Source organism: Copadichromis virginalis, linkage group LG11 (genome assembly GCF_057382275.1).
Source record: "Copadichromis virginalis isolate Kocher_CV1m ecotype Utaka linkage group LG11, C_Virginalis_male_GT1.1, whole genome shotgun sequence".
Taxonomy (NCBI): domain Eukaryota; kingdom Metazoa; phylum Chordata; class Actinopteri; order Cichliformes; family Cichlidae; genus Copadichromis; species Copadichromis virginalis.
Genome location: NC_140628.1, coordinates 33354291 through 33375087, shown reverse-complemented (window position 1 = coordinate 33375087; position 20797 = coordinate 33354291). Strand labels below are relative to the sequence as shown.

Here is a 20797-nt window from a genome sequence, read left to right as displayed (position 1 = left end):
AGAGAGAAACCCTGCTGCCTTTGATCCCCCACCAAGTTACACTGGCTGGATAGGCTGACACACAGTTTTCAGCTGGTAGACACACACTTTTACACCCACACACACTCTCACAAGCTTATACACACACACCTGAAAGCTAGCGTAGACACACACTCACACACCCTTAGAGACTGACAGGCCTTGGCAAACGCATGCATTACCGCAGCCGAAAATAGCTGCGAGTTTTTATGTGATCAATATGTAGATGCTTTTTAAAAGGTATTTTTTATCTGTTAGTGACCATGTTAAGCAGCATGCAACAAGGGATTTCTTAAGATGCACACCAAGGTTGCCTGAGAAAGGGCGTGTTTTATTCCGATAGGGACCAGAAGGTGTGAAGGGCAAGATGGAGGAAGAGAGGGAGGGATGAAAAACAGGATGCAAACTTGTTTATGTGTATGTTTGTGCGGAGGCATTTGAGTTGGTGTGTCTGCTTGTTTCTCAGTAATTTTGCATGTAAGAGAAGAACGTGGGTTTCAGTGTTTCACCAGGGAGCCGACTCTCATTAGAAATGGACATGTGCATGTTGTCTCATTTAGAAAAATAGCTCAGGCTGTTTGCCGCATACAGTAATATGGTGACATTTTCGGTAATGTGTATTTTGTGCAGTGTTGCTGTGAATGTATACCTGCAGCTTGCAGTGCTAACAATCCAGGCCCAGAAATGCATGTGTGTATTATACATTAGGCCATGTGTTGTTCTTGCGTCTTGTTTTTCTTTAGCATGCGTGATCTTTGTGTGGAATCTTTTTAAAATTCACTCAAAGTATGTGTCTCTCGGCCCTGGCATTAATCTGATCTCCAATCAGAAAACAAGTGGAAAATGACAACAAAACAAATCCACTGACTGAGACCAAACTCTTTTTTTTTAACATTATTTGGTTGCCTAATTACTAAAGTATATTATTTTATTTTTTATTGGAAGGGAAAAGGGTTGAAAATGACCTTCACAGTCCTTTCCCCCTACAAATGTTATTTTTTTCTTCTTTTTTCCTTTTTTTTGGGGGGGGGGGGGGGAAGTGTGAGTGGGTTTGATTTATTTTGCAAATGATATTCATGTACATTCATGTGACATCTTATTGGCCTCCACTTAACACTCAATCCCCAGAAAAATAAATTGGATTAATTATTACTAAACCCCTGCACTTTCAGCAACAACACCTATATGCAATTAAAGCTTAGACAAAAAAAAATTGTAGACACAGTTACAATTTAACATATTTGTCTCAGTATAAGGTGATGAACATGAAAACATAATTTCTGACCGACCTGCACAGTTAAAGCACCAAATTTAAATCATTTTTCAAAACTTGGTGAAAACGTCTGAGTGCAGGGCTTCGTTTACTTCCACTGCTCCCCGACTAACATTGGAAAGCGCTAATTGTTTAACTTTTACGAACTTGTAATGAGCACTGACTCAGAAATAGACACATGCACAGAGAAGGGGGGGGGGGGAATAAACTCAGACAAGTTGCAACTTATCGACCTTTGCACCCCCTTGAGCTCCATTTTGCATAAACACTTTTTCTTTTCTCCCCTCGCGGACGGGGGCCAGCAGATAATTTCATTTACATAAAGAATGCAGAGCCAATTACAGAGGGACATATTTGCATTTTATATGAAAAATAGTTGTAGGGCAAATAGGAGGCTGTTTAAAATGCACGGATCGATATTAACTGATGTGCGCTCACACACACACACAAACACACGCACACACCTACACTTTATCCCTTACAACTTCACAAAATAAAAGCTTTTATCTTCCCATAAATAAAAAAAAATTACAAAAAGTCCGAGAGATGTTTTAAACACCTTGATATGCTGTTCGAAGGGAAAATATAACAAATGAAATCATTTAATTTCTCCTCATGTTTTCTTTGCTTTTTGCAAGTTTTGTAGATTTTTTTCTTTTCTGTAGTGCATTATTGGCTCGTGAGCACAGGAGGCGAACTCAGTGAATTAAACGAGTGAATTTGCATTAATCCAGATATGATCGATAATAACATTATTCACGCTGCGAAGTCAAGTTGCACATCACGGCGTACACGATCATTACTGCAACTAAACCTGCAAATAATAGACGAAAATAATGTGATTATCATTCATTCACTTGCTCAAACTTTCCAGCAGCAGCTCCAGTAGGCTATTTTACATTTTCGACCTGATGGAGGATGGGGCCAGGTGGACTCCACTCTGTGTCGAAAAAATAGATTTTTATTTATTTATTTAGGGGTTTTTTTTGTTAAACATATTTCTATAGCGTGAGGCATCTGTTTTGAGCTGTAGGCTAACTTAACCACCGCTGAATATGGTGTGAGAATAAATATCTATTATAAATAATATAGTATAATATTAGGCTTTATTCATTTTGCTGTAATATTTAGTGTGAAATCGAGTGTTCATATTCAGTTAACAGTGTGTGTGTTTGTGTGTGTGTGTGTGTGTGTGTGTGTGTGTGTGTGTTTTTTTATCAGGCCATACACTGATAAATTGTAGGCCTGCATCATGAAAACATATTTGCCTGCAGCTTATTCTTGTTTGTTTCAACCCCCCTTAAAACAGCGTATGTGAAAAGGCCATAAAAGGATCACCCAGCATCATATTGATCACATTTTCTCATATTGGTGAACAGATCAAATGCTGAAATCATTTTTAACTTCATAATGAGCCACATGTATGTTGCGCAGAATCAGTCTTGCAGGTTAATGAGTGCGTCATTCATTCAGCTTGTCTGATAACCAGCTAAATGTGTTGAGTCAATATGGTGGTTACATCTGTGCTCATTTCTACCATTATTATCATCAGGTATATTTTGTTCATTTTCTTCCCATTCAGGTCTCATCTAGCCATACTTATTTAGTTATTGATTATTCACATTGTGATCTGTGTAACGCCAGGTCTCGTGGTAATAATTGATTCTATCGATCAGTTAGGGATGGGAAAGGGGAGAAAAGGCAACAACAGGGGCAAAGGAAGAGAAAAACAGCGCACTGTCAAAGTGATAAAATATTATTATTCACTAGTGAAAGTTTTATTTGTAAATTATAACAGGGTAAATTTCACTGAGCTCGTGTGATGTCAAAATTAAATGTTTTTGTTTGTTTATTTTGCAGACGCAAATTGTTACATTTTATTTATTAATTTTTTCCCTTTGTCTTTTCTAGTTTTCAAGTTATAACTTAGTTATTATGTGCTTTAAAAAATACAAACATTGTCAGGCACCTTAGTAAAAACCGGTTAAATAATAAACATTTTTAGAAAATAATATAAGGAAAGTTGTTGCTTTAATTACATTTGTTAACTCTTTACAAAGTCAGTCTAAAGATGTGCATGACAAGAGCATTAAAACTAAGTCTCAGTCGGCACAAAAACGTCAAAGTTTGATTAATAAGTTTTAAATGTCTGCTTTAAAACTTCTATCTGACACAAAAAAATCAAATAACAGTGCTACCAAAATTTCTGAAGTCAATTTAATAGATAGTTTTTTGTCTACATATGGAAAAACCATTATTATTATTATTTTTCTTTTTAAATATTTCCGCTGGTAAATAATGCCAGGTATCTAATAATAAAAACCATCTTTGGCAGCATAAGGAATTTATTACTTTATTAACAACTGTAGTTGTGATTTTTTTAATCGTCTCGTGAAAGCCATATTTGCGTGTCTTGCAGAGGAACAGGTGATATTTGTTTTTTCACGGTCGCCCTTTTCTAATGATTTCCATCACATAGAAAATCCCCCACTCCCACATATTTGTCTCACATGGTTTTAGTTTGGATCATATATAAACTAGTTGTAAATAAATGTGCGACGTTTATAGCAAACCCTTCATGGCACATTGTCATTGTCAAGCAAAATAGAAGTGACAGGTAACGGGGGGCGGTGAAATGAGTGAGAAAGTTAGACTTGATGAATGTATATGTGTGAATGTGATGAACAAAACCAACATTACTGATGGAAACTTCAGGTATGAAAACTGAGCTTTTCACACCTGTAATATCCCTGATGAACTTTGTTTCCAGTACGCGTGTTTATGAAGTTGTTTTTTGTCACAAAAAAGATGAAAACTTGTCCACTGTATATTTTTCTTTCAAAATAAGACATGGGGGAATATTAACTGTTCTGTAAGTTTTCTTACATATGACAATAAATAACTTGAAAATCAACTTGTGTTTTGTGTTCATTGTGTAGCGTATGCGTGCTGCGAGCTGAAGTGTTTACACACCCACGCAACACTCAAGATTGTAGATGCCACATATACCAGCCATTATCGCGCGCGCGCGTGTATGTGCGCTTGCGTGATTATATGACGCATGGGTGTGTAGATGAGATGAAAACAAACTAATCTAATATGAGAATGAAACCTTGAATCTTCCACCTCATCATCAACAAGAGATTTTTAGGGATGCATGAATATATGAAATATATATTAATGTCTATGTTTGCAACTGAACAGGCAAAATCTCATGACTTAAGTCACCAGAATGAGAAGGATGCTGCTTTTTGTCGTTTAATTCTTCAGAATAAATTCCTTTTCCCTGAAACAGGCTGCATAAAATCGTCAATTTGGGTGCTTATTTTTTTTCTTTTTCACGGCTGCAAAGAGAGCGTCAATATCTCATTCAAAACTGCAACCCTGCGCGTGCGCTTCATCCATTATGATTTGCCCATAAGTGATCACGTTTACTCGGTGATTAACCAGAAGATTTGAGAAGGGAGTGTAAGTTGCAGGATGAAAACAAAAACGTTGCTGTATTTTTCTCCTACAGATCAGTGTGGTGGATGTTTGCAGGCCGTCGTGTCCAGCATTCATAGCACGTCCATATCTGCAGACATTTTTTTTTCCTAATAAAATATGAATTTATGAATCTTGACAAGCCAGATGCTGGAAATTCATCTGCTCGGGAGAAGCTGTCTCTCTCTCTCACACCGTCCTTAATCAGTGCAACAGAAAATCAGCCGCTTCTGTTCCTTTGACTGATTCTGTTTATTTTCTGCTGCATGCATGGTCATTTTAAGGTCAGGACAATGTCCTTTGACCCCCTGACCTTCCTGCTATTGCATGTTTGTTTTATTGGCGATGGAGGACTGCAGTCATATGTGTCTTTAATGAAACTTCAGCTAAACGGTTGCAATCTAAAAAGGCTCAGCATTGGATTTAGATTAAAAAGTCTTTCCCCACCCACCGTATCTATAAAGCAGGCCTTCCTTTGATAAGAGCTGCAGTTAATACTCAAACAGAGCATCCTTCGGTATATTTATTGCCTGTATTGTAATGGGGAAGTTGGGCATCCACCGTTTCTTTTCCCAAGTCCTTCTGAGGGCATCAGCTAAATGGCTGAAATGGAAATGTTTTGGCTGCAGTGTTGCTGATCCTGCTGCCGCTCTCATTGTGAGGAAAGTGACTCTCAGAGCATCAGCTAAATGCCTAAAATGGAAATACGCTTATTATCTGTGATCAAAAGATTTGAAGCTTGAATAAATCAGATAAATCAGGTGGATAGAAATGCATTTTTTTCATCAGAACTCATTAGGCATAAGACAGAAATATGAGGCTTTTTCAGCATTGTTATGACTGTATGTGGCTAACTTCAAAACCCAGTGTTGACAAACCCACACCCTGAACATCCTGCTGTGTGTCAGTTTCCCCTCTAGGCCCGCTGCGTAAAAGTTGGGGCGTTTTGCAGCTCGGGTGTCGGCCTGCTTTCTCGGGTTTTCCAGCCACAGCAGGTGAACTTTCACCCCGACCTCCGAGAGGACCTTTTATTTTCGTTCTGTAGCCGTTGACCATTTTTACCTCCAGCTACTTGCCATCCATACACGCATCCCTTCGTGCTTGCTGTGCGCGGGGCGGATCGATAGGGCAGCATCTGCTCCAGGAAGCCCGCGGTCCCACACCGCGCACCGCTTCGCTGTTTCCAAACGCCAGAACTGCTCATCTCTGAAAATTAAACTGACAGACAGATATGATTAGTATGCGCTCTGCCTCCCTGCTTCTGTCTGTCTCCCTGTTTCTCTCTGAGGCCGATTCGCGCGCAAACATGCAAGCTCAGGTCTCGCCACACAGACCAGATGTAATTTGCGCATATTGTATGCGCATGCAGGCACTCTCATGTAAACACACAAGTTGCACAAGCCACACCATAAGTGCACAGAGCCATGTATGCAGGCGCGCATTAGCGCGCTCCCACACACAAAACGAGAATAAACTAAAAAACAAACAAAACAAAAAACAAACAGAAAACCAGGTATTGTAAGATGCTAAATTTACACACGCACGCGCTCTCCGTATTCCGGGCCTGCATTATATGTGTCTACGTGGTGCTGCGACAGCAGCAGGTCGTGGGGCTTCTGGAAAAAAGGGTCGCATTGATCTTCTTTATAGGGACTTTCCAGATTGAAGTGTTGGCAGTGTGAGTGAATGGAGGCGCGTGCTGAGTGCTGATTAAGAGCTGAGCAAAACACGAGCGCCACTTGACACCATTGTTTTCCTGAGAGGTAGGATTTACATTAAACCAACACAAGATATTAAGACCAAAAGCACAAATCATTTTCTATTAATAGTTTATAAAGAAAATAATAAAAACAAATAAATTGTGGCATGGGTTGAATTTTATACACAACACACTGCTAAATGAGATATGTTTATATTATTTATTTATTTCTATTTTTTTATATTTATTTCTATTTTTCCCCTCAGTTAGTGAAGTGACTCATATAACTACATATTCACTAAAAGGGCCTCCTGTTCTGCACATATACTTGAAATTATATTAGGGGGGAAAGCACAACCTTTGACAAAATCATGACATTAATAAATGAAAATAGCATTAATAATAATTTCAAAAACAAAAGGCTCGCGTGTTAGCTAGCGTGGTCTCTTTCCGTCTTCGTGATATATTATTTCATACTGACAAAAGGAGCAACAGCATTACTTGTTACATAAAAAGGACAGAATGACATTAGCTGCAGCCAGTGAAATCAATTGATCAGACGCGATAAACAGGCGAGCGCAGCAGAATGACCAGGCTGTGCGCACATAATTCATAAGTTGTGCTTGCAATCAGCTGAAGAAGGCTTAACCTGTGGGGTTATGAGAAAGAGAGCATCTCCACCTCAACGCTTCCCCCGCCTCGTCACACCCACACCCTCTCCCCTCCTCCCCCCGGAGAGAAAGGGTTAATTGGAGTAGGAATTTCATCGCACATCTGTCAGATTTTTAAGGCCGTGACGCACTGAAAGCAGAGAGTCAATGTGAGCAAGGGGGAGGAGGAGGAGGAGGAGAAGGAGAAAGAGTTGGTGGTGAGATCGATGAAGTGGCAGGCAGAGGGAAGAGGAGGAGGAGGAGGAAAATCTCACGAGATAATGAAAGAACAAGAAGAGAGCTGCTAGTGTAGAGCAACAAACGAGGCTAGAACGGGACATTTTTTGGAGTGAAAACCAAAGACTGGGAGAAAAACAAGGACGGAAAGACCGAGAGAGGCTCGTTTGTGACCGCAGATGGTTTGTGGTGTCTGGTTTTAGTGAATGTTACACCCCGGGGCGCAGCGGACCAATTGTGTGAATCTGCAGGCTGCTCGCTGACAGAGTCGGAGAGATGCACAGGACGGACAAGAGTCGCGGACGCGCTCTGAGAAGTGGATAATAAAGGTAGGATTTTGCACGTTTTTGTAAAACCAATACGTGGTGGTGATATATTTTCTGAATCGCCACCATGTGTGATAGTTAGTTTACGTGTCCTACATGTGGAGTGAAAATGCAAAGGAACTGGTCATTTACAGCGCTTCGCATGCGCGCTGTGGGCTGCTTCTGTATCATAACTTTGCATAAGATTCAAAAAGAGCAAAAATATTACATTCCAAGAGAATATTAGGTTGGAGTGAAAAGTGATATCTGTGTTTTCTGGCGCTTTCCGAGGAGTGTGTGTGGCAGAAAAACAAAAGTGCTTTTTAATTAATTTTTTTAAATTATTTGTTGCTCTTGTTGTTGTTTGGGCTACATTTTATTTTCTCTCACTGGGCTGCTTTATTTTTTCTCTGTAACGACTGAAGTTTAAATAAAGCGAATAACAGCGCCTGTCTTGTCTCACGCAGGCACAAAAGCGAGGCTTTTGCCGAGGAACCCAGCTGAGCACCAAAGAGACAAGCAGAGCGCTGATGCACAAGCGAGAATAAAATCTCAGTTAGAGCTCCTAATGTTGTTGCAATCTCGTTTTCCGGGAGTTTGAGGAAGTACTTAACGTTATCAGATAATTAATTAGACACCCTATAAGCCCGGAAATCAATTAATTCACAAATCAATAAATCTATAGTCTGGTGTAACAAGAGACCTTACAGACTGTTGGCCCAGTTGTCCAACAACAATAACAAGAGGAGACCAGCCACACATCACGGCAAGAAATACAACTTTATTTGTTGAAATTAACGATGGATGGGAGTCTAGGGGAGATGTCCCTCCACAGCCACTCTGATCTGGCTCACAGCCAGGATGGCAGGGCTATGCTGCACTCCCGGGACCTTTCAGCTGCTTTCCCCAGGCCTTCCCTTGGGGGCTCCTCCATGTCTCTGGAACCTGAGCCCCGTCCACCAGGCTTCGATCACTCCATGTCAGCACTGGGCTACAGCGGCGACTCCCCATCCAGCTCTGGCAGCACATACACTACCCTGACCCCCCTGCAGCCCTTTGACGACAAGTTCCACCACCACCATCACCATCACCCCTGTCTCCCTGTCAGCAATGTTATTGGTAGCTTTACCCTTATGCGTGAGGATCGAGGCCTCAGCACCAACTTCTACAACCCTTATGGCAAGGAACTGGCCATGTCCCAAAGCCTGTCGCCTCCATCCACAGGATCAGGCCTGGGTTCCTCCATGCATGGCTACGGAAGTCTGGGCAACAGCCCTAATGGTAACGGCAGTCAGATGCTCCCTGGTGGTTATGATGTACATGGAGGGAGCCTTTTCTGCCGAACATCGGATTTTGGCCGAGAGATGTCACCGCCAGGCCTAGGAGGAGGTGATGTTTCAGTGGGGCATCAGCTAAATAAAATGGAGACTCACCAGCATGCCCCAGGCCATCACCCACACATCTATAGCCAGCACTACCAGCCACACCATCACCCGAGCCAGCAGGCCACCAAGATGGGTGACCACCTGCACTCTTCATCGTCTGCTTCATCCTCACCCAGCGAGGGCATGCTGCTGGGCTCACAGGGCAGTGGAGGCAGCACTGGAGAGGAGATCAACACCAGGGATGTGGCCCAAAGGATCATCACTGAGCTGAAGAGGTACAGCATCCCCCAGGCCATCTTTGCTGAGAGGGTTTTGTGTAGGTCACAGGGCACACTGTCTGACCTCCTGAGGAACCCTAAGCCCTGGGGCAAGCTCAAGTCTGGCCGTGAGACCTTTAAAAGGATGTCCCGCTGGCTCCAGGAACCGGAGTTTCAAAGAATGGCCTCGCTCAGGCTGGAGGGTAAGATCTGGCTTTACTCTGTATTTTTTCCACACACACACACACACACACACACACACACACACACACACACACACACACACACACACACACACACACACACACACACACACAGAGGCTCAAACAGAAACCACAACAACAGACACGCTCACTCTCCTTGTTTTCCCCAAACGCCTCCCTTCTCCGTGTCTTCCAAAAAAAATCTCCTCTCCAGCAATCAGTATGCAGCTCAGGTTGGTACATGAGTAAAAGCAAAAGCATCATACTGATGTTTCCCTCCTTCCCACTGCTGTGAATGTACAACCGCTGTGTCTGTTGTCTCATCAGCCTGGGTAATAAGAACTTAGCAGCACATTAAGGTCAGTTTGATCAAGAACAGGCCATATGTGCCGTTCCTTTGTTTACTTTGCTCCCAAACAGTTCCTATTGACTTGTACAGTAGCTACAATAAAAAAAAACCCACAGACATTTGCCCTCCTCTTAAATGAACCATGAAGATCAGTGTGAGCAGCGATTGGCAATTTAATCGCTTTTGAGCCCACAAAATAATTTGCGCAGATATGCCATTCTGAAGCGATTGATTAATTTCAGCAGTGATTTATAGCTGCTCAGCGCCTGACTCAAGTTGAGTTGGCAAGGTAACTGATGCAAATTAGACTTGAGCTTTTGCCAGACACCTTTTATCAACGTTGTCACTGAGGCAATTACTGCGGGGCTAAATACGGATGTTGTTCAGCTCTAAGGCAGCTCCTTCCAGGTTTCTCACATGTGGAAAAGAAGATGTTGCTGCTTAAGTGAGGTGCATGTAGTCATTAGTGCAGAATCACTCAGTCATGGAAAATTTGACAACAGTTTTGAACGTTAATAGAATTTAGTTACAAAGTAAAAAAAAAAAAAGAAAGTTTTTTCCAATGTAGAACACCAGCTTTCTTCTTTTGCTATGATTTGCTACATCTTTTCAGTTAAATAAATATCATAATAATAATATTTCATTGTAATTATTTCTTGCTTTTTATACAGATTTCATGGCAAATTTTAATTATTACTAGTATTATTTTTTAAAGGCACATTACAGTGTGCTGCTTGCCATTTAATATTCTTTGGGGATGTGGATTCAAGACGTGACAGCACGCCGTACAGTGCCGTGTTACAGTGTAGTCCCTCCACAGGGACCTAAGACCCATCTGATACACGCAGCACAGAAAGAGATCCAAGTGAACGCGGTAATATGAGATGAGCATAGACGAGTGTGTATCTGCAAGTGGTCGGCTCACTGCGGGGGTCTGTGAGCTGTACGTGTGTGTGAGCCTCCCCACTTGATCACCGCTTCTTTCGTTTCTGTTGGCAGCTCGACTGATTAAGCCGAGCAACACAATAGGGTTCATAGGTAATGATTGTGCGCTCTTGCAATCCCTTCACAATTATTGATCTTTGATTGTTCAACTCTGAGAGCACATGTGTACATCCTCCATTCAGCAAAACGTTAGCGCAATCACAACCAAACCTCTTTTCTAAAGATTAGTTATCTTGGGTTTTGCTCTGTAATTTGACCCAAACGCCGTTTGATTAATCCCATCCCGTGATGTGTGAATGCTTTGTACGCAAAACACCTATTATCTCCCCCACGAAAAGGCAAATCTTCATCATGATAAATCAGCCCTTTGTTCTTTGGAGCAGATTTAATCATCGTTCTTTCTTTATGTGCAGCATCCTTGTTTCTTCATTGTCACAAACACAAACATTATTTTTAACGAGTCAGACCGCCAAGTCCGAGCAGCCGATCAATCAGACTCATAAAAAATTAAAGTCCCTACACAGAGAAGCGTACTAATGTTTGACAATGCTCCTACTCTCTCTCTCTCTCTCTGCTCTCACACTCTCTGAAATTGCATATTTAGTTCTTGGCAAAGCCACAATTTGGACAGCTCGGCACTTTTCTACATAACCTACTTTCCGAAGGGGGTTGTTGTGTTTTCCCCCCCCTGGCCAACCCCCTTTTGTTTAATTACAAGCCTCTATTGATTTCCATGGGAAAGAGCAGCACGCTTTGCCCACACACACCTCGGCCGCATCGGCAAATCGAGACTGGAATTAGAATGCGCGGTGCCCTGTGCTCCCCAGTCTGAAGATAGCTCAAGTGCTCTCTGCTTCACGCCTCAAGTTTTAAGATGATCCTCCTTAATGCAGCACTTGCTTAAATACATAGAAGGCCCTTTAGTGTCAGCCAGAAGCACTGTTATTTCCATAATGTCTCTTCTATAGAGGGCTGCAGAGCTCTCTCCAAAGCTTGACGCACCGTAATTGTGGAATTTAGTTGCTGCCATTTTGTATTTTCATATGTCTTTTTTGCAGAAACCTTTTGGTAAAAATGCTGTGATCCCTGGGATTTATCTGCAGTATCTTGTGTGTGTGCTGTATGGATTACTGCACTGTATATGAGATGCATCTCCAGCCCAACCTCAGGCTGTGGAGGAGGCAATCAGGATTTAGTCAGAGAAGAAGGCAGGATAAAGACCACACAGCCTTGCTCTGACACTTAAAGTCAAGGAGGGGGGATCAGAGACTATAACTTTAAAGATGATGGCCGAAGCCCTTGACTAAAGGTCTAAATGAATAAGAAAGGTCAATGCGGTTTACGTGTCAGCTCCAGTGCCTGCACCACCCCCACAGTAATGAAAGCCACAAAGCCTTGTCCACCGCTCGCTGCGTACAGTTCACGTTTTGCTAGCGAGGCTCAAAGGTCAAACCCAATGCCATTTGCATATCAGGAATTGCAAACAGGCCGGCGTGACCTTAGCTGTGCAACATCAAACAAACAGGGTTGTTGTTTTTGTTGTGTTGTTTTTTTTTTTTTTATCTGACTCTTGCAGCTCCCCCCACTCTGGCGCTGAAGGGGTTAACCAGCCTCTGTGGGTCGAGGAGTCTGAGCTGCACAGATTTAATCAATAATTTCTATCAGCCCCTGGCCCAAGAAATCAGCAGGGGGGTGGGCTGGGGCTGGGTGGGGGTGGGGGGTGGAGGGGGTGTGGAGGGAGAGGACAGGGAGGGGAGTGGTGGTGGTTGTGAGGGGGGGGGGGGGGGGGGGGGGGGGCTGAGACGCCAGGGGGTAGGGAAAGGGCTTTCGATCACGTTTCAGCAACACGAGACAGGGGCATACATCATGATTAGGGGCTGTTCCCACGATCATAAGAAGCCTATAGGGGAATATTTATGTCTCCAAGAGTAGCCCCGGTGCTGGGGATTTATAGCATGGTAATTGTGAGCCTTTTACACATGATTACAGCATAAGGAAGCATTTACTTAATGGTCGGCGTTATGATCGTCAGTAAGGGAGAGAGCTGAGGATAGGATGGCGGCGAGGAGGAGGAGAGCGGCAGGACACGGCAGCTCCTCCAACGAGCCATAAATCCACGCTACAAGCGAGCTAGCCAGCACTATCATGTCATTCCTTTCATTACTACATGAGCTCAGAGTGCACCACTGTATATACATTCCATAGCTGCAGCTCACATCCCAACACCCCCAACCCTGAAATATTGACCGTGGTGATGGTATAACTCATATGAAGAATGCAGCACAAATACTATATATATGTGTATATATATATATATATATATATATATATATATATATATATATATATATATATATATAATTTCACTTGTGGTGATATTGACATGTTGCTGACATCTCGGCCTGTTCAGATTTTAATGAGACGTGGTTCGATAACTCTCAGAAATGCAAACGAGCTCTGGATGCCTAAAAGCTAACAGGCCCCTGTAATCTCAAGTTGACAAGAGTGCATCCCCGAGTCAAAACACTTCCTTCAGATAATGATTTTAGAGGAGAATGTTCACAGGGAATTCATGGGGAGATTTATTCATGTCCAGTTGAGTACTTAAGTTTCAGAAACTCAGCTGGATGTTAGAGCAATCAAAGCCAGACGGTGCGAAGTACACACACACACACACACACACACACACACACACACACACACACACACACACACACACACACACACACACACACACACACACACCCTTTAGACCTGCGTCTAATTCTGCTGTTGTGATTGCACTCTGTGAAAAAAAAGATGGCGGTGAGGTCACACTTTTTCCTAAAACGCTCTGCTAATGAGAGAAATTTGCCACTGTGCGTTTGAAGAGTGAAAAGACAGTCATACAGTTAACATCAGCAGCACCCCTCAGTATGTGAGATGTTTCTCAATGGGAAACTGTGAGCCAATCAATTGGACGCGTCAGTGCTGTTGTGAGAGCAAAAGGCAGCATCTGTGTTTTATATAATGTATGTTTGCAGCGTGAGTTGGGTTGTGTTTCTCCGTGTGTTAGGGTTTGAAATATTGGATCTCAAGGTTATTGCGAGCTGAAATCTCCATATAATCACATATTTTTTTTGTCAATAATAGAACTCCATACATATTTCTCTGTGTTTTCTTAATATAAGTTAAAAAAAAATCTGCCTGTGCAGCAGGATTATTTCAACCAGCTTCAACACGAATACAGCTTATTCCTCTCTTGCTTGAAAAATGGTGTGTGTTAAATCTCGAAAAGAAAGAAAGAGTTTCTCTTTTCTTGCAATAAAAATGACACGTTTGTTACACTGAGGGCTGTTTTGGTTGGCTAAATGCTCAAAAAGCCCAAAGAGCATGTGTAACCCCAGCATCTTATCTTTCTGAGATCGAGAAAGCTTCTGACGCAACATGCCAAATAACATGCATATCTAATATCATACCTATTAGAAGAATTCATATTTTATACCCCCCCTGAAAAAAAACCCACTGTCTATATAGGCACTAATCCATCTGTCCTTGCTCATTTGTGTGTGTGTATTTGTGTCTTTGTGTTTTTTGTGCACGTACACCAGTGTGCTTACACTTAGAAATGCATTTGATACCATCAGCAAAATAGTCGCCCAGCAACCGCACAGTGCTGATTGAAACCTCTTAAAAGTGTGCATTTAGGTAATTGCACGACTCTCCCAAATATGTTTTAGCCCACTTAAGGCTTCTAAATGCCCTGGGCAATGCCGACTCTGCTTGTTTCACTCACCCCTGACGTAACCTGCCTTTAATAGAAAATAAATTAGTTCCCCCTAAAGTGATTATTACTCACTCACTGCCGCCACATGTAAATGACTTTTATGAGAAACTAATGATGTTGAAGTGTCCACTAAGGGAAAGGAAAGAGTGGAAGTGGAGGGAGATGGTTAGAGAAAAAGAGCGGGATGGAGGGTGGGAGGGAAGGGAGGAGAAGTTGGCTCGGTACACAAAGGCAGAGGTTGGTGTTGTGTTTCCTGTAAATACAGAATTACAGCGTGTTAGAGGTGAAAGGTTCAGCGATGGATATGCAGAGGAACATGCAGCCTGAATTCAAAATGCTCGTCTGATTCTCAAAATGGATCTGAGCTCAGCCCACACGCATCAGGCTATTTTTCTCTCTCACTAAACAAAACTGTTCTTTGCACTCTTTTTTTTCCCTTCAAAATAAATTTCAGACTTTTTCGCGAGAAAATATCGATTATATAATTGGGCGGGCTGCCGCAGCTAGAGTGGTGTTTAACCCAGACCCCGGGATTTTATTTTGTGGTTGTTGTACGCAAGACTTAGATTAAAAAAAGAATCACCAGAAGACTTAACTGTTACTGTAGATTGGATTTGGATAACTTTGATACTGGACAAATGCTGCTAAAGCTTTTTATCTTCTGAGGACTAAAGATGCAGAAATATACGGATGTTAAATAAGGGAGAGTCTAAGAGGGACAAAACGTGACATTTGATGTGATGAAAGGTTATATTTCAAATTTTTAAGGGGAGAAATTTGATATACATCTGTTTTTGTGTTTGAATTCAATTTTTGTTTGGAAGATATTGCCATTATCAGTGCAACACCAGATTTAGTTTGTCTCCAGGCCATATCTATGTAAAAAATTAGACCATTTTCCAAAATGTAATTAAAGGGAATAATGAAAAACATCATGGAAGACTTCAGGACTTTGGTCTGGATGTAGTTATATGTTTTTTTCTCCCTAGCAGCTTAGAGCAGCTCACTGGTAATAAGATGTGATAGGTTGAACATCTTGATTCCTTTACTGCACAGTGAAACAAGTTGCTGATTCATCTCTTTTAACTAATCAAAGTTGCTTAGCTAATCTGTTTTCTTTCAACAAATCCACTTTCCCACAGCTTAATCCATTTGTCCTAGTTAGCCAGCCAGTCTGTTAGCTAACCTGCTTCCCCTTTCCTTTTTTTAATTTATCTTTTATCCATCTGCCTGCAGCCTGCAAGCGTAAGGAACAGGAGCAGAACAAGCTGGAGCGCAACCAGGGCCCGAAGCGCACCAGGCTGGTGTTCACAGACCTGCAGCGGCGTACGCTTCTGGCCATCTTCAGGGAGAACCACCGCCCAACCAAAGAGCTCCAGGTCACCATTGCCCAGCAGCTGGGCCTGGAGCTCTCAACTGTCAGCAATTTCTTCATGAATGCCCGCCGACGCAACCTCAACAAGTGGGCAGACGAGGGCCGTCCTTCTTCCACCGGTTCCTCGGGCTCCAGCATTTCCTCCTCCGCAGTGTCCTGCAGCACGGCGTGATGCTAGACCATCGCGGAGGTGCGGTGAGGAGGGCGCTGAGGGAGCAAGGGGGCACATAGACTGGTCTAGGCAGAGATCAGCCGTAATAAATGTCCTCCTCGTTATCAGAAGGAGAGATGGAGCCAGCTATTATAGATGAGTTTATGAAGATGAAGCATTTTTCCCAAACCAAAGTTAATTGCTCCCTTGAAAAGGAAGGGGCAATGCTTAGTGATATGATTGCAAGATGTGAGGTCTTGCCTGTATAGTCAAGGGTGCAAAGATGATTTGACTCAAAGAAGAGTCACACCCTTACATAGACACCATCTCATTGCATTATTTTGATTATGTAGATTAGAGATAATGAGGGTATTGCAAATCAGGAGTAAGCATATTTTGGTGTACCTTCAAATCTTTTCTCATCTCTCCAAACGTGAAGAATCAAGAGGTGTCGTTTGCTCACATCTGGAGAGCTTCATTGTGTAACTTCCTAATCAAGTGATCGCCATCATCCGAAGACATTAATCCTTCCCCGATGTTATTGTAGTCCCTTTATTCCTCCAGAATCAAGGTGAAAGAGGAAGAAGAGGCATTTTTTTTAAGTCCTCTTTTTTTTTTCTTGGAGAACTGAATGCCCTTTTCTTAGCATGTGTTTCCATGGTAATGGTTCCCAGGACTGTATGGCGTTGTTCCAAGCTTGGAGCCTGGAATAATCAGGAGGGTTCTGTAGCGCCTGTGACTCCCAATTGTCAATCATTTCCCATCAACAGGAGCCTCTTCTGTATTGTGTCAAGACGGTCCCACCTCGAATGAATCAGAGTTTTCAAGGGGGAATCGCGGCACATCTCACCGTATGCCAGGACAGAATCGATAAACACAAGTAGGACACAGAAACAGACTTGTTGGTGCAACCGTCTAGCTTTAAGACTCTCACTGAGCTTCCAAATTAAAGCTCCACAGCCATTTTTTTGGACTCCAAATCAAAAAGAAAAAAACCAAAACACACACACAAAAAAAACGAAAACAAAAACAATTTGAACACAAAGGCTCTCTGGAGAAGAGGTACACCTGACACAATGTATAGTGACATTGTAGTATTTTTTCCACTCATTTCCAAACAACTGTATACTCCTCCATTACAAAATCTTTTTTTTACAGATGTCTAGAAAATGGAGGAATGTGATTCTTTCCAATGTTTTTGTACAGATTTCAAGCACATCGCTCTATTTATAGTGACACGTTGGAAGTGTGGGGCAGTTTGTTTCAGCCCTGCTGACGTACAAGGTCATTTTTTTGGTCCACAAAGGAATGGCTTTAACCATGCCTCCTTATAGCCAATAGATGAATCAAACCAAGAACTTTTCAAATGCAATTAATGATCTGATCAACATATTTATTACTGCATTTGTGTATTTATTGGTTTCCCTTTTTCTTTCCTTTATTTATTTGGTTATTTATTTATTTATGCTATCTATATACTGTAAGTATTTATTTAACAATGCTCTGTATGTCTGTGTGAAACTGAAAACTTTTTGTGATGGGCACTTTTAGCTGTAGAATCCCATCGTAATACCAAAGATTAACATTGCCTCCCTGAATGTACGGCCTGAATCCCTAAACCCAGTACCCGATCCACCCGGATCCAGCCCGACCCACCCAGTGATGTTAAGTATCTCTCTATCTTTAAGGCCTGGCCCTTTTTGTTTTCTTTGTTTTGTTGTAGAATTATGGGGAATTCTTTACTCTTGCAAATGTCTCTGCTGTCAGCTCTTAACGCCAAGGCCAAAGCTTGTTTGAATGTTGTGATAATATTTATAATTAATAATACTACCAATAATGACAATAACAATAATAACAAAGATGATGTGGCATCCCATAGGCTCACAAGTTGCTTGTAAAGTTGTGTTCAGACCAATGCCATCTGGCAGAGTGCGTAATGTGTCTGGGGACCCACTTAAAGCACTGTCTAATGTTGCGTAAGTCCTTCGGGGTCACGCGCAAACATGCGTACTGTGCATCTGCCTGGGGAAATGCATGGTTATGACCCCCCACCCCGCCCAATCTCCCTCACCTAACCCCTTCCCCAGTGCAGTGCAGACACTACTGTCTATGTCCTTCTCAGTGTGATCTCACCGTCCACCACACGCAAAGGCTTCTGCTAGTTGTCTCAGTTCCAAGACGTTTAGTAGGGTTCACTCCTGACTCCTCCCGTGTTTTCCTCAACTTGAATTGAGATACTGGAGTTTTTTTCTGGGTTTGTTTGCTGTCCAATGTGATTCTTAAAGGGTGTTCCTCATCTTCCGGGGAATTGGATTTATGTACCCGTGGTTTTTAAGGTCTTTTGAAGGTTTTTCCCATTCTCGTTTTCTGGGAATCTTTAATTTCTTTTGTAAGATTCTTTAGTTTTATGACCTATGCCCTCTGCCATCCAAAGTTCAGTGTTTGAGAAGTCTTAGATTTTGTTGTAAGGCTTGTGGGGCTTGTCCCTGACCCTGTAAGAGCTTCATGGATCTTTCCAAATCATTTGGAGTTTTGGCATTTGTTCTAGGTCCTCCTTCCTTACCTGGATTTTCCATTCTGAGTAGTGGGTGCTGAAATCAGGAGAAGTCACCTAAGATTTAATTTTCTCACTCTCGACTAAATGCTGCCCAAGTGTGGCAAAGCTAGATTTGCCGTTTTCAACACTGACTCTTTCCCTGTCTCATTTTCTCTCCCTTTCTCTGTCTTTAACGTTGTAAGAGGCGGATTGCCGGGGCCCCCTTCACAGCGTGCACTTGAAAGACGGGTGGTCATGAAAGAGGCCATCGACTTTTTCGTGGACTTCAAAGGGGAGGCTTTTTTCATCCCGTCTCCTCTCTGGGTATCTGGTCTGGGGTCTGCTCTTGGCCAGACCTGTGGGCTTTAGGGGGCATTCAAAAAGGGGTGGGGGGAGATCAGAGAGGAGGCTGAATCGTCCAGAATGAGGATGGTGGTAGCAGTGTGTGCGGAGAAGTAGGAGGGGGGGTTGTTTGAGGAACAGGAGGTGTTGGAGTAGTGGGGCATAGAGCTGAATTAAACTTTAATGAGCAACAATTGTAAGCATGCTGAGAGCTACGGGGGGTGGCAGTGGGGTTGTGTGGCTGTGTCTGTACAGCGGTGAAAAAATTAAAAATAAAAGAGCTTGAAGGCTCTTCTGCTGATCTCTGCCCACTGCTGTCATTGTATCAAAGCTGAGGTGACACCTTTCAGGTTTTTCTTTGTCTCTCTGACTGCGAGTCTAAAATGGAGACAGTGCTTTTTGTATTGAGCCACCCTCTGCTCCGTGTCAAGCAGGGAAGCTCTTCCCTTTCTGTACAGAGGGTAGGCGGGAGGGAGGAGTGAATCCAGTTGGCTGCTGCAGGTGATCCGCATTGCCATTTTAGCCTGCGGCACCCCCTAGTGACTTTTCTAGAAACTTGACCCTGAGACAAGCCTGGCAGCCGAGGCCATTGCAGAGCAATTCTTAGGAGCGCGTTAATAATGAAATAGCAGAACTGAAAGCTGACATATACTTTCAGAATAAAAAATTTAAAAAGACCAAAAAAGTACTGTTTTTGATAACGTTTGAACGAAAAAACAACCAAAGATCAATGAGTAACTGCTGAATCATTATGTAATGTAGGTAGTTTTAGCAGTTCCTCATCAGAGCTACCGTAGCACTCAGAGGATTCAAAAAAGCACCAGTGGGGTTCCGTGTGCTGGTTATTTATGTTGCATAAATCAGTATTATGTTGAGCTGGAACTGAGAAACTGACATGAAGCAGTGTCTTCAGATGAAAGTCTTTTGACCCCAGTGTCTCCCCCTCTGTCCCTGTCTTCTCCCGTGTGCGTACATGAAGACTTTACCCATCTACCTCAACTGTGTGAGATGTTGTGTGGCAAAAATGTTCCTTAACCAAAGAATCCATTCTGTCAGGGTGTCTGTCTATCTATCTATCTATCTTGTCTGTTCATCCGTCTCTTCTTCTTCATGCCTTTTACTTCTTCAAACCAAATGTGCTGGAATCAATCTGTGAAGGGGCTGAAGGAACCCCCTGTCCAGCCAAAGCTCAAGTCGAGTATGCTAGTGTCCCATTGATCCATGTTCTGTATATAAATAAAATCATTCTCAAGACCAAAAAAGAAGGAGGTGACAATCCAAGCAAGGAGGATCTTGCTGTAATCAACGTTGCCTGTTCCTTGTTTTCCAAAAGCTAGAATTATGCGAATTGCTGTAATAGAAAAAAAAAACCCCAAATCAAGCACTCATCCTAACATAAAAAAAAGATCAGAGGAGACAGAAGCTATTTTTCCACATTTGTAAGCCACCCCTCCCACCTGTTTTTTTTTCAAAATGTTTAGTGTAGTTGAAATACTGTTCAATCCCACTGTTGTAAGTAGGAATTAATAAGATCCATACAAAAAGCTTTAAACGGGAAAGAGCTGAGGGAAATATCTGACTGAGTCTGACTTTCCCCAGCTTGGACTCGACCCACCATGCTTTATTGTGCCATTCTTGTCCATGTGTTAGACTTACTAATGAATGTGGCTAACCAACCAAAGGCTTTAAAAAAAGATATACAAAACTTTAAACGTCAATCATGGTGGGACATTTTGTATCAACAACTAAAGAAAATCCCTTTGAATACCTCATGTGAAAATTGTTTGTTGTGATGTTGCACTAAAAAAAATAAAAATGACTCA

The 20797-nt window shown here is 42.3% G+C and overlaps 2 protein-coding genes across 3 annotated transcripts in view; both read left to right on the top strand.

Annotated features, from left to right (window-relative positions):
- Window positions 1-8281, top strand: part of hormad1 (HORMA domain containing 1) — a 32891-nt gene extending 24610 nt beyond the window's left edge. The window contains exons 16-17 of one of the 2 annotated variants that reach the window (XM_085472113.1): window positions 7564-7689; window positions 8133-8180. In XM_085472113.1, coding sequence (XP_085328239.1) covers window positions 7564-7673 — 110 coding nt within the window. In that variant the 3' untranslated portion in view covers window positions 7674-7689; window positions 8133-8180. Of the gene's footprint in view, window positions 1-7563; window positions 7690-8132 lie in introns of both variants that reach the window. The other variant, XM_085472112.1, reaches the window with a different exon arrangement.
- Window positions 8281-20797, top strand: onecutl (one cut domain, family member, like). The gene is made up of 2 exons (XM_085472111.1): window positions 8281-9510; window positions 15807-20797. Exons 1-2 carry the CDS (start codon window positions 8466-8468, stop codon window positions 16115-16117), a joined length of 1356 nt encoding a protein of 451 aa, XP_085328237.1. The 5' UTR covers window positions 8281-8465; the 3' UTR covers window positions 16118-20797.